The 20345-nt window shown below is 40.9% G+C and overlaps 1 protein-coding gene across 1 annotated transcript in view; it reads left to right on the top strand.

The window, feature by feature from the left end:
• Positions 1 to 264: 264 nt before the first annotated feature.
• LOC310953746 (sorbin and SH3 domain-containing protein 1-like) overlaps positions 265 to 20345 on the top strand; it is a 43724-nt gene continuing 23643 nt past the window's right edge. Inside the window, 13 exon segments of the mRNA XM_083922902.1 lie at positions 265 to 355; positions 11779 to 11821; positions 12063 to 12149; positions 12536 to 12652; positions 13418 to 13524; positions 13674 to 13812; positions 14058 to 14087; positions 15146 to 15288; positions 15675 to 15735; positions 15883 to 15957; positions 18190 to 18225; positions 18407 to 18509; positions 19917 to 20031. Coding sequence (XP_083779028.1) covers positions 12116 to 12149; positions 12536 to 12652; positions 13418 to 13524; positions 13674 to 13812; positions 14058 to 14087; positions 15146 to 15288; positions 15675 to 15735; positions 15883 to 15957; positions 18190 to 18225; positions 18407 to 18509; positions 19917 to 20031 — 960 coding nt within the window. The 5' untranslated portion in view covers positions 265 to 355; positions 11779 to 11821; positions 12063 to 12115.

The raw sequence follows: 20345 nt of genomic DNA on the forward strand, positions 1-20345 counted from the left end.
AAGTTATGCTAACGGTTTGTATAGCATCCATGAACCAAGGTAACAACAATATGTAAGTGTCGTTTAGATGCCTCCAAGTGGCCAAAACATATATTAACGTGCACTATTAACGTTAAAGCATGTCCAGGTAGCTGCAACTTCAACATTTAACTGGAGTCCAAGCTTTTATTGTGAAGGGACGGTGGTCCAGCCCCCGGTGCTCTGTGGTGGCGTGGTTGCGGCGGTGTCGGCGCAGCTGAGGCCGGTGAGTGTGAAGCGCTGACAGGACGCTGGTGGAGAGCAGCCGTGGGTGCACAGAGCTCAGTGAAGTGTGTCTGCAGCAGCGAGAATAACACTGGATTACCATCACACAGAGGTGAGCGTGCTCCTGCTCTGCATCCCCGCCGCATACGGCTGCTGCTGTGGCTCCTTCATGTTTTCTGGACATTTATTATTATTCCACGCCTGTCTTCTTCTTCTTCTTCTTCTTCTTTTTCTTAATTGCATTGGTATCATAACAGCTGACTCTGCGTTAGAATCATATGATGCACAAATCAGCACCACTTGATGTATTTCTTAGTCATCACTCGGTTCCCTTAGGTGTGAATCCCGCAGACTTTGATCAAACCAAGTGCTTCTGCGAGTCACTCAGTGTTGATTTTGTATGTCAGCAAAAGAGGCGCTCTGGCTTTGGGACAGTTGCTGCAGTACGGACTGATCCATACAGTGAATGCGACCCGCCATGGGTGCCGCACTCTGAAGCTGAATGCCCAGGATTAAAGATCAATTCTCAAGTCTGGGAATTAAACCTTTCCTGACTTTACATCTCTTTACACCTTTCTGATTACCGCCTAGTATAATGTATTCATATTTATAATGTCATCCGGTGTGGTTGTTTCTGTAAGTTAGCAGATAGCAGTGAGGCTTATTACAGTAGCGGTTGTCATCGTGAGTCATAGGGAGCAGACTACAGGCGACTCCACATGCGTACAATAAGGACCATGCACTTAATGGAATGCATATTATGCGGCATGGAGGTGTGAGGAATAGTTAATTGAATAGTATTTCACTGTCATTTTTATCACAGTGTTGTGAAAGTACACTCTAGCCTTTGTCATTTGTGATTGGATGATTTTAAAGGTGAAAATGCAGTGAGGGATTGGATGTGTTTGGGTCCATGAGGTGCATTAGAGTCTTATAAAACAGCTTTTAATGTTATTTTTGAGGGATATCTGTTTCTTATTTCCACCGCTTATTCCTTTGGCATCTGTGTGAGTGTGAGCAGCTCTGTTGTGTAACTGCAGTAATAGTGTGAGTAGTTTTTTCTGCAGTTATTGACACAGTGGAGCTGAAAGTCAAACTTCATGTTCTAGTCTTGACAAACAGGTCTGCCTGAGACCTCATAATGAACTACATGTGACATGGACAAAGTCGCCTCACAGCATAAAAGTGGACCTTTATAGACAAGCCAATAAACTAAGCTCCTGTTGTACAGTGAGCAGTAGGCTACTACAATGAGCTGTAAAAATATTCTCTAACAATTTCCAAAGTATTTGTCTGTATTATAAAATATAAAATACAAAATAAATCAAATACACAGAATAGAAATGATCATTGTGCTACTTTTCATCTAAATTGCTGCCTCAGGTGAAAAATGTTCAACCTTTAAAAACACTAGCAATATAAATTCTTTACATTGTAGGTTGTTCTAAGATGTGCCTTTAGCATATTTCTGCATATTTCTGAATGCAGCGTGAACTCCGCTTCAACACTTAGTGCACCTTTTATGTTTGTGGATGCCATCAGTCCCAGTAGAAAAAAAATATAAAGAATATACCTTCATTGCAAAAGTCCTCCACTGCCAATGAGCCGTGTTGTTTTCCTATGAAACTCCTTTTCCCCTGTGTTTTCATTCATCATTTTACTACCATGGGGATTGCTTTTTTTTACTCCAAGGGATCTGTGTAACATGATACTAAACAAACTTGATAAAATATTAACCCCAACACAAATAATTCATTAAACTGCTTCGAGGACAGAGGCAAAGCAGACTGATTTAAAAAAAAAAACCTTTCCATATTCTGTTATGTGCATGGGACATTTCTGAATATCACACTCTCCTCTTGTCTTATCACGTGGACACATTTGATAGAGATAGTGTATCTGCACAGTGTTTACTCAGAAAGAACAGGACCTCCATTAGCTACATGTTGAATTGCTTTGTGTATGTGTTACTAAATCAGTTTCAAGTGTTTTGTCACTGAGTGAAAATAATATTTTAAATCCTGAAGGCACAGCTCGTGGCCACTCTACTCGCTGACTCAGTAGTGGTTCAGCAGCGTCTGAAGCAGACTCCTGGTTGACACCATGTCTGCAGAGGAGTTGTAGATGTGTACACAGAGATGGTGATAGGCTTGCGTGTGTAACTGGAAGTCATATATTACCTGGCAGCTCAGCCGTGAGCCATTTGTTCAGTCAGTCATCCAAAGAGCAGCTAAATCCAGATGACCTTTGCACATATTGTTGTGCAATTAAAGCCAGTTAAATATGAACTATGCAAAGAAGCATTCTTTTTTAAAATTGAAAGGATTCAGTACCTGTATGTATCCAGTTTACAAATGTGCAGTAGTTACTTGTATGTTAAATTAACTAGCCTCAGTTTTCAAGGAGAATTCTTTTCTGAATCATTCACATTTTTTGGAACAGCGATATTTCCAAGTGTTTTATGTATCAACAGGATTTCAGGGTACCGAGTGACTAAAATTCCGACACAATGTGAAGTTTGGCACCTGCCTTTATAAGCCAGTAAAATCTAGTTCTTTTCTTTCAAAAACACATTAAATCAAGGTCATAAAGTGATGCATTTCTATCTTTTGAGCTTGACAAACAGAAATGATAACCTGTGGAGTAAGCTTGGGACCTGTTGGTATGAAGCCAGCATAGTTGTTAATATTTTATGAGGCTTGTTCAGAGTCACGTTACACAGATCCCCTAGATTTGAGAGGAGCGACCCTCGGAAACATGAATCTCCAAACTGAGTTTCAAAGATTTGCCAGAGACGGCTGGCCTCCAGATTACCCAGTTCTGTTTTTCCAAGATGACCAACATTTGTTCTCAAAATCTGATACATATTCTGTCAGATTCTGTCTGTGCAGGTAGCCAACCCAGGAGGGCCTATTCTATTGTGAGCATTATTATTAATTCATTAAAATCAATTTCAATTGAACTGTGACTATAAGTTTTAAAAATAAATTCTAAAAGCAATAGGTCACTTCAGGCCATGATATCTCCTCATTATATCACACTTAAGAGGATTGTTGTTGAACAGCGCCCCTCAGCCGTGATGTCATCACAACATATCCGGACTGTCGTGAGCTATTGCTTGATTTTGAACTAGTTACAATATGTTTATTTAAGTTAAATCACTACGCATGTCATTAGTATCTACTTGCTTTGCCAAATAAGTGTCTTTCAGCTGTTACTTTGAGAAGATATTCCCTTTGTAGTGTCGTCCTATTGTCCCCATGTTCAAAATCAAAATGAGTGTAAACTAACTAGCCATTATTAATTGCAGTTATGAATGCATTATCAAGTTAAACTGGACAATAACAAAATAACGTTCATAATGATATGCTACTCTTTGTCATGGTATATTTCTTAAAAATCCTTATCCACTACATGCATGCCAACTGCTTAGTAAAGCTGGATATTGGCATGGCACGGACCTTTGTAGTGACAGTATTTGTAGAAAACAGCCTTGTCTTTGCTGTGAATAACGGATGGCTTTGAACACCAGATTTCTGTTTTCACTCCATGTTAATGTTACAACAGGTTGCTTAGCAACCCCCGCCTCTCCCCCTCCCTCGGCCACTTTCTCCATCTGCTGCCATTGGCTGAAGTGGACGGTGAAGTGAGGTGTTATGCTTTGGCTTTTTCAAGGTCTGTGGCACAAAGAAGCCCCCCCGATCATAGATGCATGTAAACAAGGCAGTGAAAAGACAATTTATGCTTTAGTGATGGATTTAAGCAGCACTCCTCACCACCAACACCGCTCCTCCACCCTATATGTCAGCAACTGATGGAAAACAACAGCATCACGGCAGTTGTTGGAAGATATTTTAATAAGAACCAGCATGTGTCCTTTCTCATCATCACACGACCCGAACCAGAATTATCAAGTGACAGTGGTGCATAGCATGTCTATAAATCCCTCACTACAAAATATAGTAAACAGTAATGAAACTCAAATATACCGCCACCTATGAAGCCAAGCTTTTATTGAAGAAGCTGCCTGTTGTGTTTGTGTCTGGGTGTGACGGGACGGGTTAGATTAGGCCAGCATTCCTGGAATAGACAGATGATGGGGACTGCTGGAGTCCTGCTGCACGCTCATTTCACACGAGGATACCTTCATAGCACTTAAAATTGCTGGATTATCACATCGCTGTTTATATTCACGTTTAGCTGCCATATCCTATGACTCAATTATCAAGTAGTCCTGTCACATAGGCGCTCAGAGAGTTATATTAGGGAACGCACTCGGAGCGTCTGATCCACGTCAGAGTCAAAACATCCAGCGGAGATGAGGAAACACTTTCAGCACTCTCTCAGACAATGATTTGAAATGTCATCGCAGCTCACCTAATGTGCCACACGCCCCATTATCTAAGCCAGGAGGAATCTATTCTGCACAGCTGAGCTCGTCATCTAGTGATGACATTAAAGGAACACCATGTCTGTCTCTTATTCATATTCCCAAATTAAATGGCAGTATATTATCCCAAGGAAATTATAGTTATATAGTTTTTTGTTGTTGTGGATTTCTTTCCTATTCACTGACTGTATCCCATGTATCATTACTTCCTTATTTGCTCATAAGCTTTTCCTAATTTTAATTTTTCACTTTGCGCTCACCAAAGTAAACTCTCTAAACGCCCCCTAAAGAGACACCGCAGGGCTGCTATTCAGTTTAATGTTTATCCTCACTGCGAGCGCTGAGATCCAAGCTTTCTCCCTCTTGGAAAGTAGCCTGGAGCCCTTGCTGTGAAGATGTATCACCCCGGGTAAACTGTCAGCGGCTCTAAAAGCCTAGCAGACATGTTATAAGCAGGCTGGCTCTCTAAACACAGCATCTGCAACACACGGCCAACTGCACTCCTCCCAGGGACCTTCACACGTGCCAGCCAAGTGTTCCCCTGTCCTGGCGATCTGGTCATGGTCACGTCCAATAGCTGTCAGGGCTTCTCATGGACACGCTGGCAGGCTGCAAGCTCCTCCAAGCGCTGAGGGACACATCATTCATTGGCTGGTGTGACGGGTGCTTTTGTTTGTTTTTCTGCCTCAGAAAAAAGAACATTTTATCCCTAAAGCTCGCCTCAAATATGACAGTGATACCACAGGGTTATACGAACACGTTAAGTGTCTGTGTTACTGTGGTATTTCATTAGGTGAGGTTCAAAAGAAGCAGTGTTCATATAGACTCTGAATAAGCTCCATCCATTATCAACATGAATGCGTAATCCTGCTCCGAGGCCTATAATGACTGCAGTGTGTAAGTTACATACATTTCCTTTTATGCTGCAGTTGTTTGAAATGAACTTCAAATAGCTGGGTGGAGGAATGTGTAGAATCCCAGGCTGCTGTCCAGTGTGGAAGCTGTTTATGGAAGAGAGCTGGAAGGGTGGAGGGGTAGGTGGGGGTCGCTTCTCAACTAGGGGGATAAGCTGCTGCTCTGGAGTGGCCCTTTCGAGCCATGTTTGGAGCTTTTTGGTGGGATCCACACACAGCGCTGGATAGCTTCTCTCCTCTGTGCCATTTGTTGACAAAGCAGAAGTCAAACTCCGTTACGCAGCGGCCCTTTCTGTCCGTCCGTACAGCTGAGCGTGTGATGAGAGCTCTTTTGTGCTAACATAGCTCACTTTTAAGGCACACAGAGACTCCCTGTGTGAAATACATCGCAGTTCAACTTGGTACCACTCTACCTTTGTGTGGTTTGCACAGGGGGGAGACGGAGAATCTGGAGCGTCCACTGGACTGCAAACTCATAAATTCATTTAGGGGAAAATCATTTTTTAGAATTTTCTTTTTACTCCTTTTCATTCAATTTCTACTTTATCAATTGTGGTTAGTTAGTTAGTTAGTTAGTTAGTTTGTTCTCCACATCTAATAAGATGGAAGAATCCTTTGAACGTTTTATTTATTAATGTTATTTAAGATTTTAACAATGTTTCTTGTAAATTATTTCTACAACTAGGGCTGTACAATTCATCCCTTTTTTATCATCATCACAAGACTGGGATATTGCACTTGGGTTAGTTAAGTAGAAAAATGCACAATTTGATATTTTTCAAGGAAGTTGGAAATAATTTCATTTGTTAATTCAACAAGCAATTTGTTGTCTTAGAAGCACTGTATACTGAAAGCAGCAGAAAGGCACTAAAATATTATTCCTTTACATTAAGCGATAGTTCACCATTTTGGGAAATGTACTTAATGCCCGTTCCTCTCCCATTCTGTTTCTATAGGCTGTACGCTAAGCTAAAGCTAGCAGCCAGTTAGCTTAGCTTAACATAAACTGGAAACAAGGGAAACTGCTAGTCTGGCTTTATCTAAACTTTAAAAATATGCCTACCAAGACCTCTAAAGCTCACTATTACCTTTTACCTTGTTTGTTTATTTTGTGCACAAACCGAAGCTAGCTGTCTCACGCTAAACTAACCTGATCAACACCTTGCTCCAGCTTCGTCATTGATACACAAACATAAGAGTAATATTGATCCTCTTCAAAAGCAGGTCAACATATTTTCACAAATAAAGAACTGTTCCTATTATTGAGTTGCTCTGGTAAGAAAATGATTGGTTGAGTCGTTTTATAAGGCAAGAATGACAAACTTCCACATGGTCTAATTTTTAAATAGTGTAATGTTGTTTTCTAATTTTACGTCATTGCAAATGAAATAGCTTTAGCTTTCAAAGTAATGGTTTTACAAAAAAAGTTGTGTGGGAATCTCACTGAGCTTTTTAACCATAACCATAACAATTTAAAAAAGTTTAATATAATGAACTAATCATTATTAGCTTATAAGCCATATATATATCAAACAGCAGTATCTACATAAACATGCAGTACTTCCACATTTTCCTTTCAATTCTTTTCCATTTTTAGTATCATAGAGTTAATCACACATTAGCATGCAGTCACTGATAGTCATTACAGCAGTTCATCATGTTGACTGAAGTCATCCAGTACTGAATTCCAGCCATCCTCCAGGGACTGTTTGTCTCTCATCTACTGGCCCTGCAGGAGCATTTCGAGGGGGTAGGAGAATTTTATATGGTGGTCTGCACAGTTGTTGAGTGGGTGCCACATTCCCAGGTGGCATGTGGTGACAGAATCATCTGGGCACACCTGTTGTCAAAAACAAACAGACCCCCTACATAGCGTGGGTCAAGGTCAAATCAAGGACTGTCCCACCCAGACGAGACCCTCAAAGCTTAGCCAGACACCCCAGGAGGCTTCAGAGGGACCTGATGTACTGTACATGGATTAAGGACTCTCTGTGCACATCATCGAGTATAGGTAATTAAATTCAATTCAATTCAATTCAATTTTATTTATAGTGCCAAATCGTAACAAAAGTTATCTCAGGACACTTTACAGAGTAGGTAAAGACCACACTCTATGACTTATTTATGATTTACAGAGACCCAACAATTCCCCCGCAGAATACGGGGGCAACGAAAACCTTCCCTATAACAGACAGGAACGTCGGATTCACCTCCCTAGATTCACAGTAATGTGTTGGGATGATTGTAGTCTTATGGGAACTGCTTGTTTTGGAAAGGTATTTTAGTTACACCCGGGAACGTTCAGTTGGAGATTTATGCATTTTATATTATGTGTGTGTGGAGACGGGGATAAATCATTTTGCCCTTGCTGCGTTTCTCTGCTTTGAGGGAATCACACGGGTTTGAGCTGAGAGGGTGTTTCACTGGCTATGATTTCCTGGAATCTCGACTGATAATTTTAGTGCATGAATAACACCTGCTCTGTTAGAAATAGTTTCTACAAGGTCACTCAGGAATTCTGAGTCTTAAGAGACGACCAGAATATCTCTGAGATCAGGACTGCAGTTTGTTGCAGTTTTTGTGTTCTTCCTCATTTTAAGAAAACATCTCAATATTGTTTGATTCTAGACCTGATCTGTTTCTGTTAGGGGTCTGATGATATAATCTTAACAACGTCAGAACCCGATGCGTCAGTTCACCAAGAAAGCCTGTTGGAGAATGTGAGCACACTTTTATCTGTTGAGCTTCTCGGTTTAACTCATTATCTGCTGAACTTTGAGCTCCCCCCTTGAACTGTATATGCATCTGTTTGTGCCATAGAGGTTATCCAAATTGACCCAATTTGTTAAGCAGAGACATCGAAAAGCTTCCCAGATTATAATGAGTAATGGTGCATGCAGGAAAATGCTGTTTTACATGAGTTTGTCTGATAAAGTCTCCTCTTATTTTCTTGTTAGTGTTGGCTCAGTCCCCTCTGGCTGTGCCAAAGCTCCTGCAGCAGTCTCGTCTTCTCCGCAGGCTGGATGGATGGTGTTCTTTGCCCGACTCTGTTCTTAGGCATCACTTCCTAAAAAGGCCAGGGGTGATCTCTGCTTTTGTGTGTTTATACAGCAAGCTGAACGCTGCAAGCTGTCATCTTCCCATTATCTATCTTATGTGAGAGGTTGAAATACTCCCACTTCTCTCTTTATACTGTATATTCATACCGTCTTGGGGTTCATCTGAGGACACAACGGAAGTGGAGTTGAGATCAATGTAAGCACTCCCCAAAGGAATGTCTGTTAATGGTTTGGAAATGAGATCACAGATGCATTGTCTCACAGGGATGCAGGGGGTCAGGAAGCAATTTGACTTTATTAAAGAGAGAGGTGAAATAAATACAGACTCTCTGATACTCCGGGACAGCTCAGCTCCAAGACTGGAACATTTTTAAAAAGGTTTTTTAGCTTTTTGTCCCCAGGGGACTTGTTTGGACTCACTCCCATTTTCCCTCATCCATTTAGGCCTATTTGTGGAGGTTTCCAGCTGGAACATGAGCCCCTTGCCCATTCTGCAGGTTGGCTTATTTACCGCCATGTGTCAACATAGTGCACACACAGTCCCACACTAACTCAGAGTGAAACAAGCGAAGATACAACTTTAAAAGAAGCTGAAAATCGACATCATAGAGGAAATCGTGCTTTTTCCATCACCATTATCTGTAGCCTACAAACAAAAACACAAGTTACGTGTCAGTGTGTGTACATACATGTATGCTTGAGTGACTGTTTGCATGCCTTTGTGTGTGTGTGTGTGTGTGTGTGTGTGTGTGTGTGTGTGTGTGTGTGTGTGTGTGTGTGTGTGTGTGTGTGTGTGTGTGTGTGTGTGTGTGTGTGTGTGTGTGTGTGTGTGTGTGTGTGTGTGTGTGTGTGTGTGTGTGTGTGTGTGTGTGTGTGTGTGTGTGTGTGCGTGTGTGCGTGTGTATATGTGTGTGTATATGTGTGTGTATATGTGTATATGTGTGTGTGTGTGTGTGTGTGTGTGTGTGTGTGTACTTTATCGGCCCTTTTCTTGGGTACGTCTCCTAAATCAGCTGGCTGAGCACATTAGGAGGCCCAGTGGAGCAATGGGAAGTGTTTCACTGCTACCTTTTGGTGGCCTTGGTGTTCTTACTGCATGCTCCACTGATGCAGCTCCGATTAACATATGTTTGTTCTCCCTCACACCCTCCCTTCTTGTTCTTAAAGGGGAATACAGATACAACTTTTAATTCATAGCATTGGTCCAAGACAGGCCAAACGTCCTCCAAAATGAAACTAATGGCTCCCAAAGTAAGGCTTGTGATGTTTAGAGATGAGTGTGTCAACTGCACCTGAGGATTGTAATCAACAGTTGATCTTTTTAGACTTTTAAACACATTGGACATATAATGCTTGTTTTCAGGTTGGTACTTACTTTTTCAATGACAACATGTTTACGTGCTTTACTGTTAAAAAACACATTATTTTTCTCCTACTGTCCGTCTGAATATTGTTTGTTAGTTAGTTAGTTAGTTAGTTAGTTATGTTCTTTATGCTCTTTGTCCCCAAAGGGAAGTCCGTTCTTTTTTCCTGGCAGCATGCATTTAAAAAGACACATCACATGGACATCATGTACAGATAACACACCCTCTACCCACAAATAACAAATAGACCCTCTTCCCACATATCCCCAGAACAACCTATAGACGTATAGACAGCACATAGCCATGATCTACATATTTTTGTTCAGCGCAGTGACAGCTGAGGGGACAAAACTTCTTTTAAAATGGGCTTTCCTCCAGTCTAACACCCTGTATCTGCAGCTTGAAGTGTGGGTTCAGGGGGTGATCAAGGCTGCTGACTAACATGTGTGCCAGGCGTATATACCTATTCACCCTCTGTCTGAAACGCTCTGTTTTAGCACCTGTCTCTTTAAACCCCCTCCTGAAAAAAGCCTTGTGACATCAAAACTGTACAGAAGTCGTGGCAGCCCGTTTGAAGACACAGTTTCTGAATACAGGTTGAGTGCATTTCTCTGTGGATTGAGTGTTTTGATACTTTCCCAGTATTTATAACCTCGACCTGCTTTATGATCAAAACAGACATGGAAATCACACTTTTTAAAATATAAAACCTTAAACTGATAACAGAGTTGCAATTGAATTTGGGGTGATGAAAGAGAATCGTTATCCAAAGAAAATTCCTTTCCCTATTTATTTCATTCATTAATTTATTCATTAGTCTCATGTGTAGCAAGCTGTTTATAACCTCGAATAGAGTTTATTTGGCTTTCTAATCATAGATTTCAGTGGTGCATATCACGAGTAAAAGTGATGTTGCACGGTAAAATCTAAGAACGCAGTCAACAGATTGTTCTGTCATCTGATCTGTCTGCTGTTTGTTCCCCTTGCTGCCAATTTTAATATCACTGAGATGAGTTTTTATAGCCCTTATCAAGGTTGGATGGTACTAAGAAAACATCATTTCATATATTAAATTTGTCATATTAAACACTGGGGGCTGTTTTTTTATTTTTTTTAAAGCAATACCTTTTCTATCAATGATGCAGTTCAAGCTCTGAACGTCATTGATTTCTATTAAAATATGAAGTCTTGTTTGTTCCGGTCTAGATTTAAACAGGTGACTGGAGGTTCAACGCTTCCTGTCTGGCTACATTGTATCTCATTTCAGTGTGTAACCCAACCATAGTACTACCACAATTTCATTAGCCTTATGCGGTCCCCAATTACAGCTATTGGTTGCAGTGACTCCACTATTTCTACAGTAGAACCTACAGCCCAGTCAGTCCTCTCAAGAAATCTTCTCTATGTTTAATATTAATCCAGTGCTTACAGACTTCCATAATTAAAATACACCGCCATCATTGCCTGGTTAACAACTAATATTAGATATAGTCATGTCTGCAGGTAGTGACATTGTTTTGCTAAAATTTTCCAATTTTACATGTGTAAGTCGGGGATTTTAAGCTTAAAAACAAACAAAACAACCTGAAGGCATTTCACTTAATCTAACTTTCAAACATCAGTAGTGATTAAACTGTCTTTGGCACATGATTGGCTTTGCTGCACACTGTTGCTGTGGCAATCAGTCTCTATGTATATCTGCAGGCTGATGTTTAATGATATACTGATCTCTGTGCAGAATAAGTCACATCAGCTCCTTTCCTTGACAACACTGTGTGAATATTTGCGTCCCTGTGGTTTTCTTCCAGGGCTCTCCAGAAGGGGGCAGCGTAAGACCGGGCGCATCTCCCTGTAAGTCATCTCACTCTGAAACTAGTGCCTTATAATGATTTTGGATGCAAGTAAAGCACTCAGACTATTTTCATATTCACACATACAAACACTTTCATTTAAAGTCTCTTATTGGTACAGTATGTGTCAACATCTCTCATTCTGTCTGTCTGTTTCTACATTTTATCTAAACTGGGTGATTTACCACACAGAGAAAAAAAGTCTCCTTGTTTTTGTGTTTGTGTGTATTTGTGGTCTGAAGTCCCGTCAGGTCCCCGAACAGTCTGTGCTGTCAGGATCACGCCTCTGCCAACCATGAAAGGCTCTCCTGACCTGATTCCCTCCGCAGGTGACGTATCCCTCCGCCTCATCGATGTTTCAGTGTCCACAACTGTGGGACACCTATACTCACAAAGAAAACTTAAAAGGATACCTTTAAAACTCACCGGTCAACAATGTGGCGTCACTTTGATATTGTGTCGTCTGTGTGGAGACAGGTTTGGCTCCTGCTGCTCTACTTCCAGCTCCAACAGTGTGATCATGGCAATTAGTTTTTCAGGACAGGAGGATATTAATTTGATGTCCTGGTTTTGGTGTTACAGTTCTATTTTGGTCATTTGGGGCATGAGGTAGCAATTGGATTCGCAGGTCCTCAGAAGCACGAGTGCACTCTGATGCTTTGCCTTGAACGATGAGGAGCTGTGGAGGTGATACTCTTATTTTGAATATTTACAGATTTGGACCCCAGCAAAGTGTGCAAAGGGAAAGGAGTCGTGACTCTAAGGGCCACCCTCGTCCACATCGATGATGAGGGCTGCATCAGCGACGAGCCAAATGTCATCACAACGCCAAGTAAGTCAGAGCGAATGCCACAGCTGCTTCATAACGACTCTTCACATGATGAAATAAACATTTAGAGAACAGAAATAGTTGTACGGCCATGTGAAAACAGCACACATCACTGTAGAATGTGAACAGACAATGTGAACTTCACCGTAATTAAAAAAAGACATTTCATCATGTTCGCTGGTCATAACATTCCTCACATATCGTTCAGAGTTCAGTTTTGATGTCAGGATTATATAACTCATGATGTTTTCAAGTGTATGTTGAGAGCAGTGGTAAAGGGCGATTGCTCATATTTTCATGAGAGTGTCAAAGAGCTTTATTGTTGCGACCTGCCCACTGCACTCTGGAGCATGCCGCTTTGACTGGGCTTGTTTGTTACGTCGAGCACATTGGAAGCGGACTGGAGGTCGGCCAAGGCTTTTGGGGAGATGCTTTAATTGTTGTAGAGCCTGAATATAAAGGCCACTGGAACAAGCAGCCTTTGCAGCCCACTGAATGGCCACTTTGTTCTGATGACAAAGTTCAGAGATTGTGGGAGAATCTTTTCTTCTTTTTTTCCCTTTCCTGAGCATATTAACATCTCTGTTCATGAAAATCACCAAGGAAAACATCCACGCCCTGCGGCATGAAATGGAGATAGATTTGATCAGCAATCAGCTGTTTTAAGGTTTAAGTTCACTGAAATACTGTACTGTGTAGTATCGCCCTCAGTGTTTTTATTGTTGCTGCGCTGGCTGCTAAATTGAGAGAGTTCTGGACTCTTTTCAGGTGGCTGGACAAGCCAGATTAATGGAGACAGCTCTAAAGCAGGATTGGCTGAGGGAGGCAGCAACATCACAGCTGATTTACCTCCTGTAAACAACACTCAGTGCCAGGTACGTTTACTTCCACCCCTTTGAACACAGGATCTTTGTTTGGCTAATTATGGTTGTACAAATATAACTGTGATATCTTTATTTAATTTCAGGGAAATTCTTAGAAAAACGTTGTATGAATTTGTCAACATATTTTCTGTTACTTTCAGTCCAATTCACCAAAGCGCATAAAAGAAAACCAAGCATCATCCTCCACTGAGATTCAGAACTGTACGTCCCCCTCCAGCTCTGTCTATCCCTGCACTAGCACAGTTAACCCCACCATAGTCCTGCTGCAGCACAACAGAGGTGAGCACACCGGTCTGTGAGTTGGGTATGACAGGGAATCAACTCTCCAAAAGCTTTTAAATGTATTGTGAACATGCTGTTACACGTCTCTGTGCTTTATGATACTCTTCGCTAAGTCTCGGCTGACTGTTATCCATTAGCCTTGTTCTTGTTCTGTGTCACACATAACATGCTTTCTCGCTTTTTGTTTCAATGCTTAGTCACATTTCACGGTCCTGTCTTTGTCTGTCTTTCTCTCACAACAGAGCAGCAAAAGCACCTCTCTCATTTTGAAGGTATGCACTGGGGTCTTGGTATATCAGATATTATTTGTAATGTATTTTTTTCAGTTCTTCAGCGTCAGCAGCAGCAGTCCCAGTTTTATTACAGAGCAATAAATTTGTCGGTCAACTGAAGCATCTGTCACCATCCTACTGCCATGACACAGCCGGCAAAATGTGTTGGGCACAAGCCTCATGTAGTGAATGAGTCACGTCGGATGTGTCAGAGTGTTGAAAATATCGGGACCATTTGGTAAACAAGAACATAACAGACTATACAGAAACATCATGGCTATCGTTTTTTTTCTGTATATGTCACATGCTGCATATTGTGCTGGGGCAGGGGTGTCCAACCCTGCTCCTGGAGGGCCACTGCCCTGCATGTTTTAGGTGTCTCTCTGCTCCAATACACCTGAATCTAATGCTGTGCTCGTTATCAAGCAGCTGAAGCCTGTCACAGGTTTGAAAATCGTTAGACTCAGGTGTGTTAGAGCAGGGAGAAACCTAAAACATACAGGACAGTGGCCCTCCAGGAGCAGGATTGGGCAGCCCTGTGGAAATTTACCTCTGGGTTTGTATCATTGAATGCCTTTTCTGCTATGAAGTGAGAAAACATGAATGTAAAACGACTGATGAATATAATTATAGAATATTCCTACCATGACCATCAGGGACACTTATTTGTCAGGTATTTAAGGCCATGGCAAGTGTTGTTATTCTAGTTATATTATAATAATTGACTCTTAGTACTCTTAATGTATTTTGTGCACAGCCTGAAACATATGACATGCAGCATCCATAGATTCTCCATGTACTTTGAAACACATACTAACAATGAGTTGCCAACAGTATTTGACCCAGGTTTCACTTAACAACACATTTGATTCCATGCCCATCATTTGTTCATATTATGCTACCTGCCATGTACTGTATGCAGCCTACATTATCTCTATATCTTTTGTGTAATTCAGTGCAATACTTGAATACATTTTAGTGTTATGTTTCATTTCTCTACTAATGTGCTGTGAACTTTGTCTGGCTTACAGAGTTTTTGGATGTTTTTTTCATTACAGACCCAACCCCAGAGAGGGACAAAAGCCCTGATCCTGGGAGAGACTCGGTCAGTCCGGTCCCTGATATGGACTGGAAGAGGCTGCGGCTTTCACTGCACTCCCCTGACCTCAGTCCTCTTAACAAGCCCATTGTGCCTGTACGGGTGAGCAACGAAACTTTCTCTCAGATGAAGACAAATCTATTTACTTAATGGATTTTTGTTCGTATAATGGATCTTTGATGTTACAGTAATATAGCTATTTATAAAGCACATTATTTTACTTTATTGTAATATAGTATGTTGTTTATTTCTTTCATTTTTTTTAGCTATAAACCTTTCTCACAGGAGATATTTTTACTTGTCTTAGCAGGTGAATAACAGGTGTGACTAATGACAGTAATAATAGCTCTGCTCCTGTTAGGTGCCAGCGCACATATCATCGTTATTGAACATTACCAGGACTGCTTTTTATCTGCTGAAAATCACAATGTTCATATATCTCCGTCATCCTCACCTATTAAATAAATATCTCCACATCTTAATTTCAGAACACTGAAAAGTCTAAAGACTGGTACAAGACAATGTTCAAACAGATACACAGAATACCTGGTAAGAGAAAATCATCATTTTTACTTTTTCTATGTCTGATCAGTTTTTGCCTCTCATGTTCCTCTGTCGTGTCCAAGTCCTCCGTGTGTTCCTGTGTGTTTGTATGCTTTGTCACGGTATGTTCTGTCTCTCCATCACTGTGCTCAGAGCCTATTGAAGAAAACCCTTACCGCCCCACCTACATTTTCCCAGAGAACTATGACATTCAGATGAAATCAAAAGGTATCCAATGGCAGTAACTCCACTATTGCTGGCTTTACTGATCTGTAGCCATCCCTTTAAAATACCTTGGCTGTTTAACCTGTCCTCCATAGCCCCATAATACTTTGAAGATGCCCAAAGTATTTGAAAGGCTTTTACCTAATATTTTCTAACAGCTGTTTCATACCATAGAGCTGCCAAGTGTTAAATGCACTGCAGGTTTTGTGCAGAATTCCTGATCTAACAAAGTGTTGTGTGTCCTGGGACATTTTCAATATCAGTCCGCTTTTTGATTTCATAGGCCTTTTTATAGAAGATATTTTGGCGTGTCACAGTTGGAAAAGCAGAAGTGTACGTGATAAAATGAATGATGGCACTAAATTCAATTTAGCTGCTTCAGTTTCCAGGTCCTGTATTGTACATGCTGGATCACTGTCACACTGTCATGACTCACAGAGACACTTTAATAAAGCAGAGTCATTGTTAATGTTATTTGTGACACCTGTTGCTTTTCCTACTATGACCAGACAGAATGTCTGCTATAAAAAGGCCTGTGGTCTGAGTGGTACACTACAGTTAGAGGTACAATCTGATTTAACCAACGGTGAAATAAGTAAAATCTTATATTTTCTAAAATACCCCATAAGTGCAGTACTTACAAATACTTAGAGTATAAGTCATTTATTCTTTCCTCTAAAGTACCCTGTAGCTATCTAGTAAATACTTAAATACTTACAGTATAAGTAATTGAATCATAATTATTTACGCTAAAAGTCACAATTGTTATTCTTGTTCCGTTGTACCTACTTTTAAGTACCAGTAGGAACCAGTAAGTATTTATATGTAGTGATTCATATGACTGCTGTATTATAGTGTCACCATGTTTCCTCTAGGATTTTTGTGAGCACCACGAGAAAAGGGATTTGTTTTACTGCCCCAACACAGTCCTCACATGCTGTGCCTGTGTTACAGGACAGCTGCCAATGTGACCGGACTTCATTTAGCTATCACTGTTGGCTGTAGGCGAGTGGAAGAGAGGCAAAGGGACTCGGGAGCGTGCAGAATGTCACATCCTTTGGAGTTTCCCGGAAACAATTCAGTCAACTGGTTGTTACAGGCAACCGAGAAAGTCCGTGAAAGTCTCAATTTATAAGTCACGTAACAACCTGTTTGTCAATTGGCAATACAAAAACATTAATATATTTAAGATGGTATGAGAAAAATAATGTGAACATGTTTTGGTAGAAATTGCTGGAATATCCCATACTTTTTTCGCTATTAAATATTTGAATACTGTACCTTCTTATTAATGTTGTCACACATAAAAAAAGTAAGGATTGGGCCTTTAAAATCTTAATTTAAACATTGTTAGCCAGTTGATAAACATGGTTGATAAGTTGATATTGACACATGAACAAGGATGACGCACAAAGCCTTGTAGTGACATTCAACTCTTACTTAACAAATTGTAACAATTACTCATGGCTTTTTTTTTTTTTGCTTTTAACCATCTAATATTAAAAGATTCAGGCGGTTTATATTTTATTACTCATAATCCATAAACATCATCATCATCATCGCCGTCATACAGAAGAGCATGATACGTCTGTTGATGTAGTGCACTACTTTTGCCACGAGATGCTGCTGCAGTCCTGCACTGAGCTTATGGACTGTCCTGCCCTGTGTAGAGTCTCTCAGGCAGTATATAACCTTTAAACTGCGTACAGCCCCTAACAAGCTTGACCAAACGTTGTTTTGTAGATGGTTAAGGTTAGGTTTAGGTTCCTGGTTTTAGTTTTGGGCCTGAATGCTTATTTTTCCGTCTTTACATGCACATGTTCTCAGTCTCAGCTTGACATGATGTCCGCCATCTGACTGATATGATTCAGTAAATGTTATCTCACACAAAATATATCACTTACACAGAGAAGACTCGGCAGCCATGGCCTATTTGCTTTACTATGCATTACTTATTCAGAGCCTTGAAGCTCATCGATGCTTGCATCCCTCTTTAGCTCAGTAATGCTTCCTGTAAAGTGCTTTGATTCGACACACTTTGATTGTGTTTGGTGAACCTGTAATGCTCGGCCTAATGGAAGGTGTGAGGCAGGGGGGAAACACAAAAAAAGAGTTTGTCTTTAATGCCTTATGAATTATTTAGTATTGTGCTGTATTCATTACTTTTCAAGTAACAAAACATCGTAGATACAAGTTGTAATAAATTATTTTGGTTGTTGTCTGCCCCTCTCTCAGATGATTGTCCCACTCCCTTTGGTTACTTGGAAGATGGTGAGTATTGGAATTGGGCTTTCATTGAAGCACAAAACTGTATATCATCCATTATTAATATTTATTAGGATTGATTAAGATTGAGACTCATCAAGATCAAGATAACACTCAGTAAGTTTTATGGACATGGTTTAGACTTAAATGCTGCTGTTGATATGTGTCTATGCTAATGTGTTTTCAGTGAGAACGGTCCCACGCTCAAAAAGTGACATTGAGGTCGATTCAAGAGGCCGGTCAATGCCTGTGCCAACACGGTCTTCTTCCCTCAAACCCTCTGCCAAAAGGTCAGCATCCTCCATCTGCTGCAACTTATGACATTCACTTTGATATTAAACATAAAAAGCACAGTACTGTACGTGTTTGTTTGTGAAGAATGGAGCTGTTTACAACTCAGAATACAAGATATAAAAAAATATATAATTCACCATGAATATATTGCTGAGTAGAAATCCTATCTATGCCTGTTTCTTTGACATGTAGAGTTCCTTCCCGTGATATAGAATCATGGTTGTAATGGTAGATCAGTGTCCATAATGTTCATGTTGCCACACTATGATGTTAAAGGTCCCATATCGTAAAAATATGTCTTTTTTGATTATAAAGCAGGTTGAGGGGCTATATAAACACTGACCAATAAGAGCAGGCTGGGCTTTTTCAGGAGGAGGGCTTAAAGAGACAGGAGCTGAAACGCAGTTATATTGTGTATTGTATCATACTGTGACAGATATGTACTTTTGGGACATTATAGCATGTGAACATGTTCTACTAGAAACCCAAAATACAAGTATGAACCTGAAAATTAGCATGATATGGGACCTTTAAAGTTTCTTTCAGAAAAAACATTTTTGTGACAAACTGTTTGTATTGATCTTTATTTACATACAGTTCTAGTGAGCGTGACTAAACATGACCAGAAAGGCAAAAAAAAGATTTCGTCCCCAGTGGATACCACTATGGTGTCGCCCAGTTTGTAGTGGAGGTCTCACCCCTCTACACACACACGTGCACACACACACACGAACACACACACACACACACACACACACACACACACACACGTTACATGCACTGTCACAAGATGATCTGTTCTCTGAGAATGAGTGATAGAGTGATGAAGGAGGACAGGTGATGGAGGATAAACTGTTGCCTAGTAGAGCTGCAGATGACACGGTCGAGGGCTGACCTTCCTCATTTCTCAGGGGTTATGTATGAAGGAGGGCATGGCTAAACACGTCTGTCCATTTTGGAAAAATGCTGCTTGACGTTCTTGACGCTTAGAAAGAATTTCATTCAGGAAAAATAAAGTGTTTTTTGTGTTGTGAGAATATTGGGTATTTCATATTCAAGAGTCTTATTTCAGTCCTTTTATGAGTTGTAATTCTAGCGTTGGCTTAGGATTACAGTAAGAAATTCTGCGGGGAATCGCTGTGCTCTGTTTTGTGTCACTGGGTACAATCTTGTTTACCTTATTGAATTAGCGATTTGCTTCAAACGTGAATTGAATTTTCTGTCATATCGTCATTAGAGGAAGAGAGGGACAGGAGGAGAGAGAGCAGGGATAATGAGGGGGGACGTCACGTTTGTATAAAAAAACATCTTAGCCTATGCTGGTTGCCATGGAGACTACTTGATAAGGATTGGCTCTCTTCGATCCCACACCCCACCCCTCCCTGACACCCATCTCTCCACAGGAACGAGTGGGAGCCCCCGGATAAAAAGGTAGACACCAGGAAGTACCGCGCTGAGCCCAAGAGCATCTTTGAGTATGAGCCGGGGAAATCATCGGTGCTGAAGCTGGAGAGAAAGGTATGCTAGCCGCCTGCCTGTCTGCCCGTTTCTCTTTCTCTCCTCCTCCTTTCTGTGTGCATGTCGTGTATGCTGTCCCCCACTCCACCCACCATGCACACCCCCACCCACCACCTCTGTATCTAAGCGCCCGGGTGGCAGCTTCACTTACAGCTCGGACGGCGATGTATGGGTAGCCTGAATCGCCATGTGCACCACATTCCTAAAGGGTTTCCTGTTGCGGTGACAGATGATCCGGCTTGGCAGCAGAGGAGTATCACTAACAAGGATAGCCATTGTCTTCCTGCCTTCAATTTAAGGTTATTGGGCCGAAT

The sequence above is a fragment of the Echiichthys vipera genome (genome assembly GCF_963691815.1).
Source record: "Echiichthys vipera genome assembly, chromosome: 11".
In the NCBI taxonomy this organism is placed as follows: domain Eukaryota; kingdom Metazoa; phylum Chordata; class Actinopteri; order Perciformes; family Trachinidae; genus Echiichthys; species Echiichthys vipera.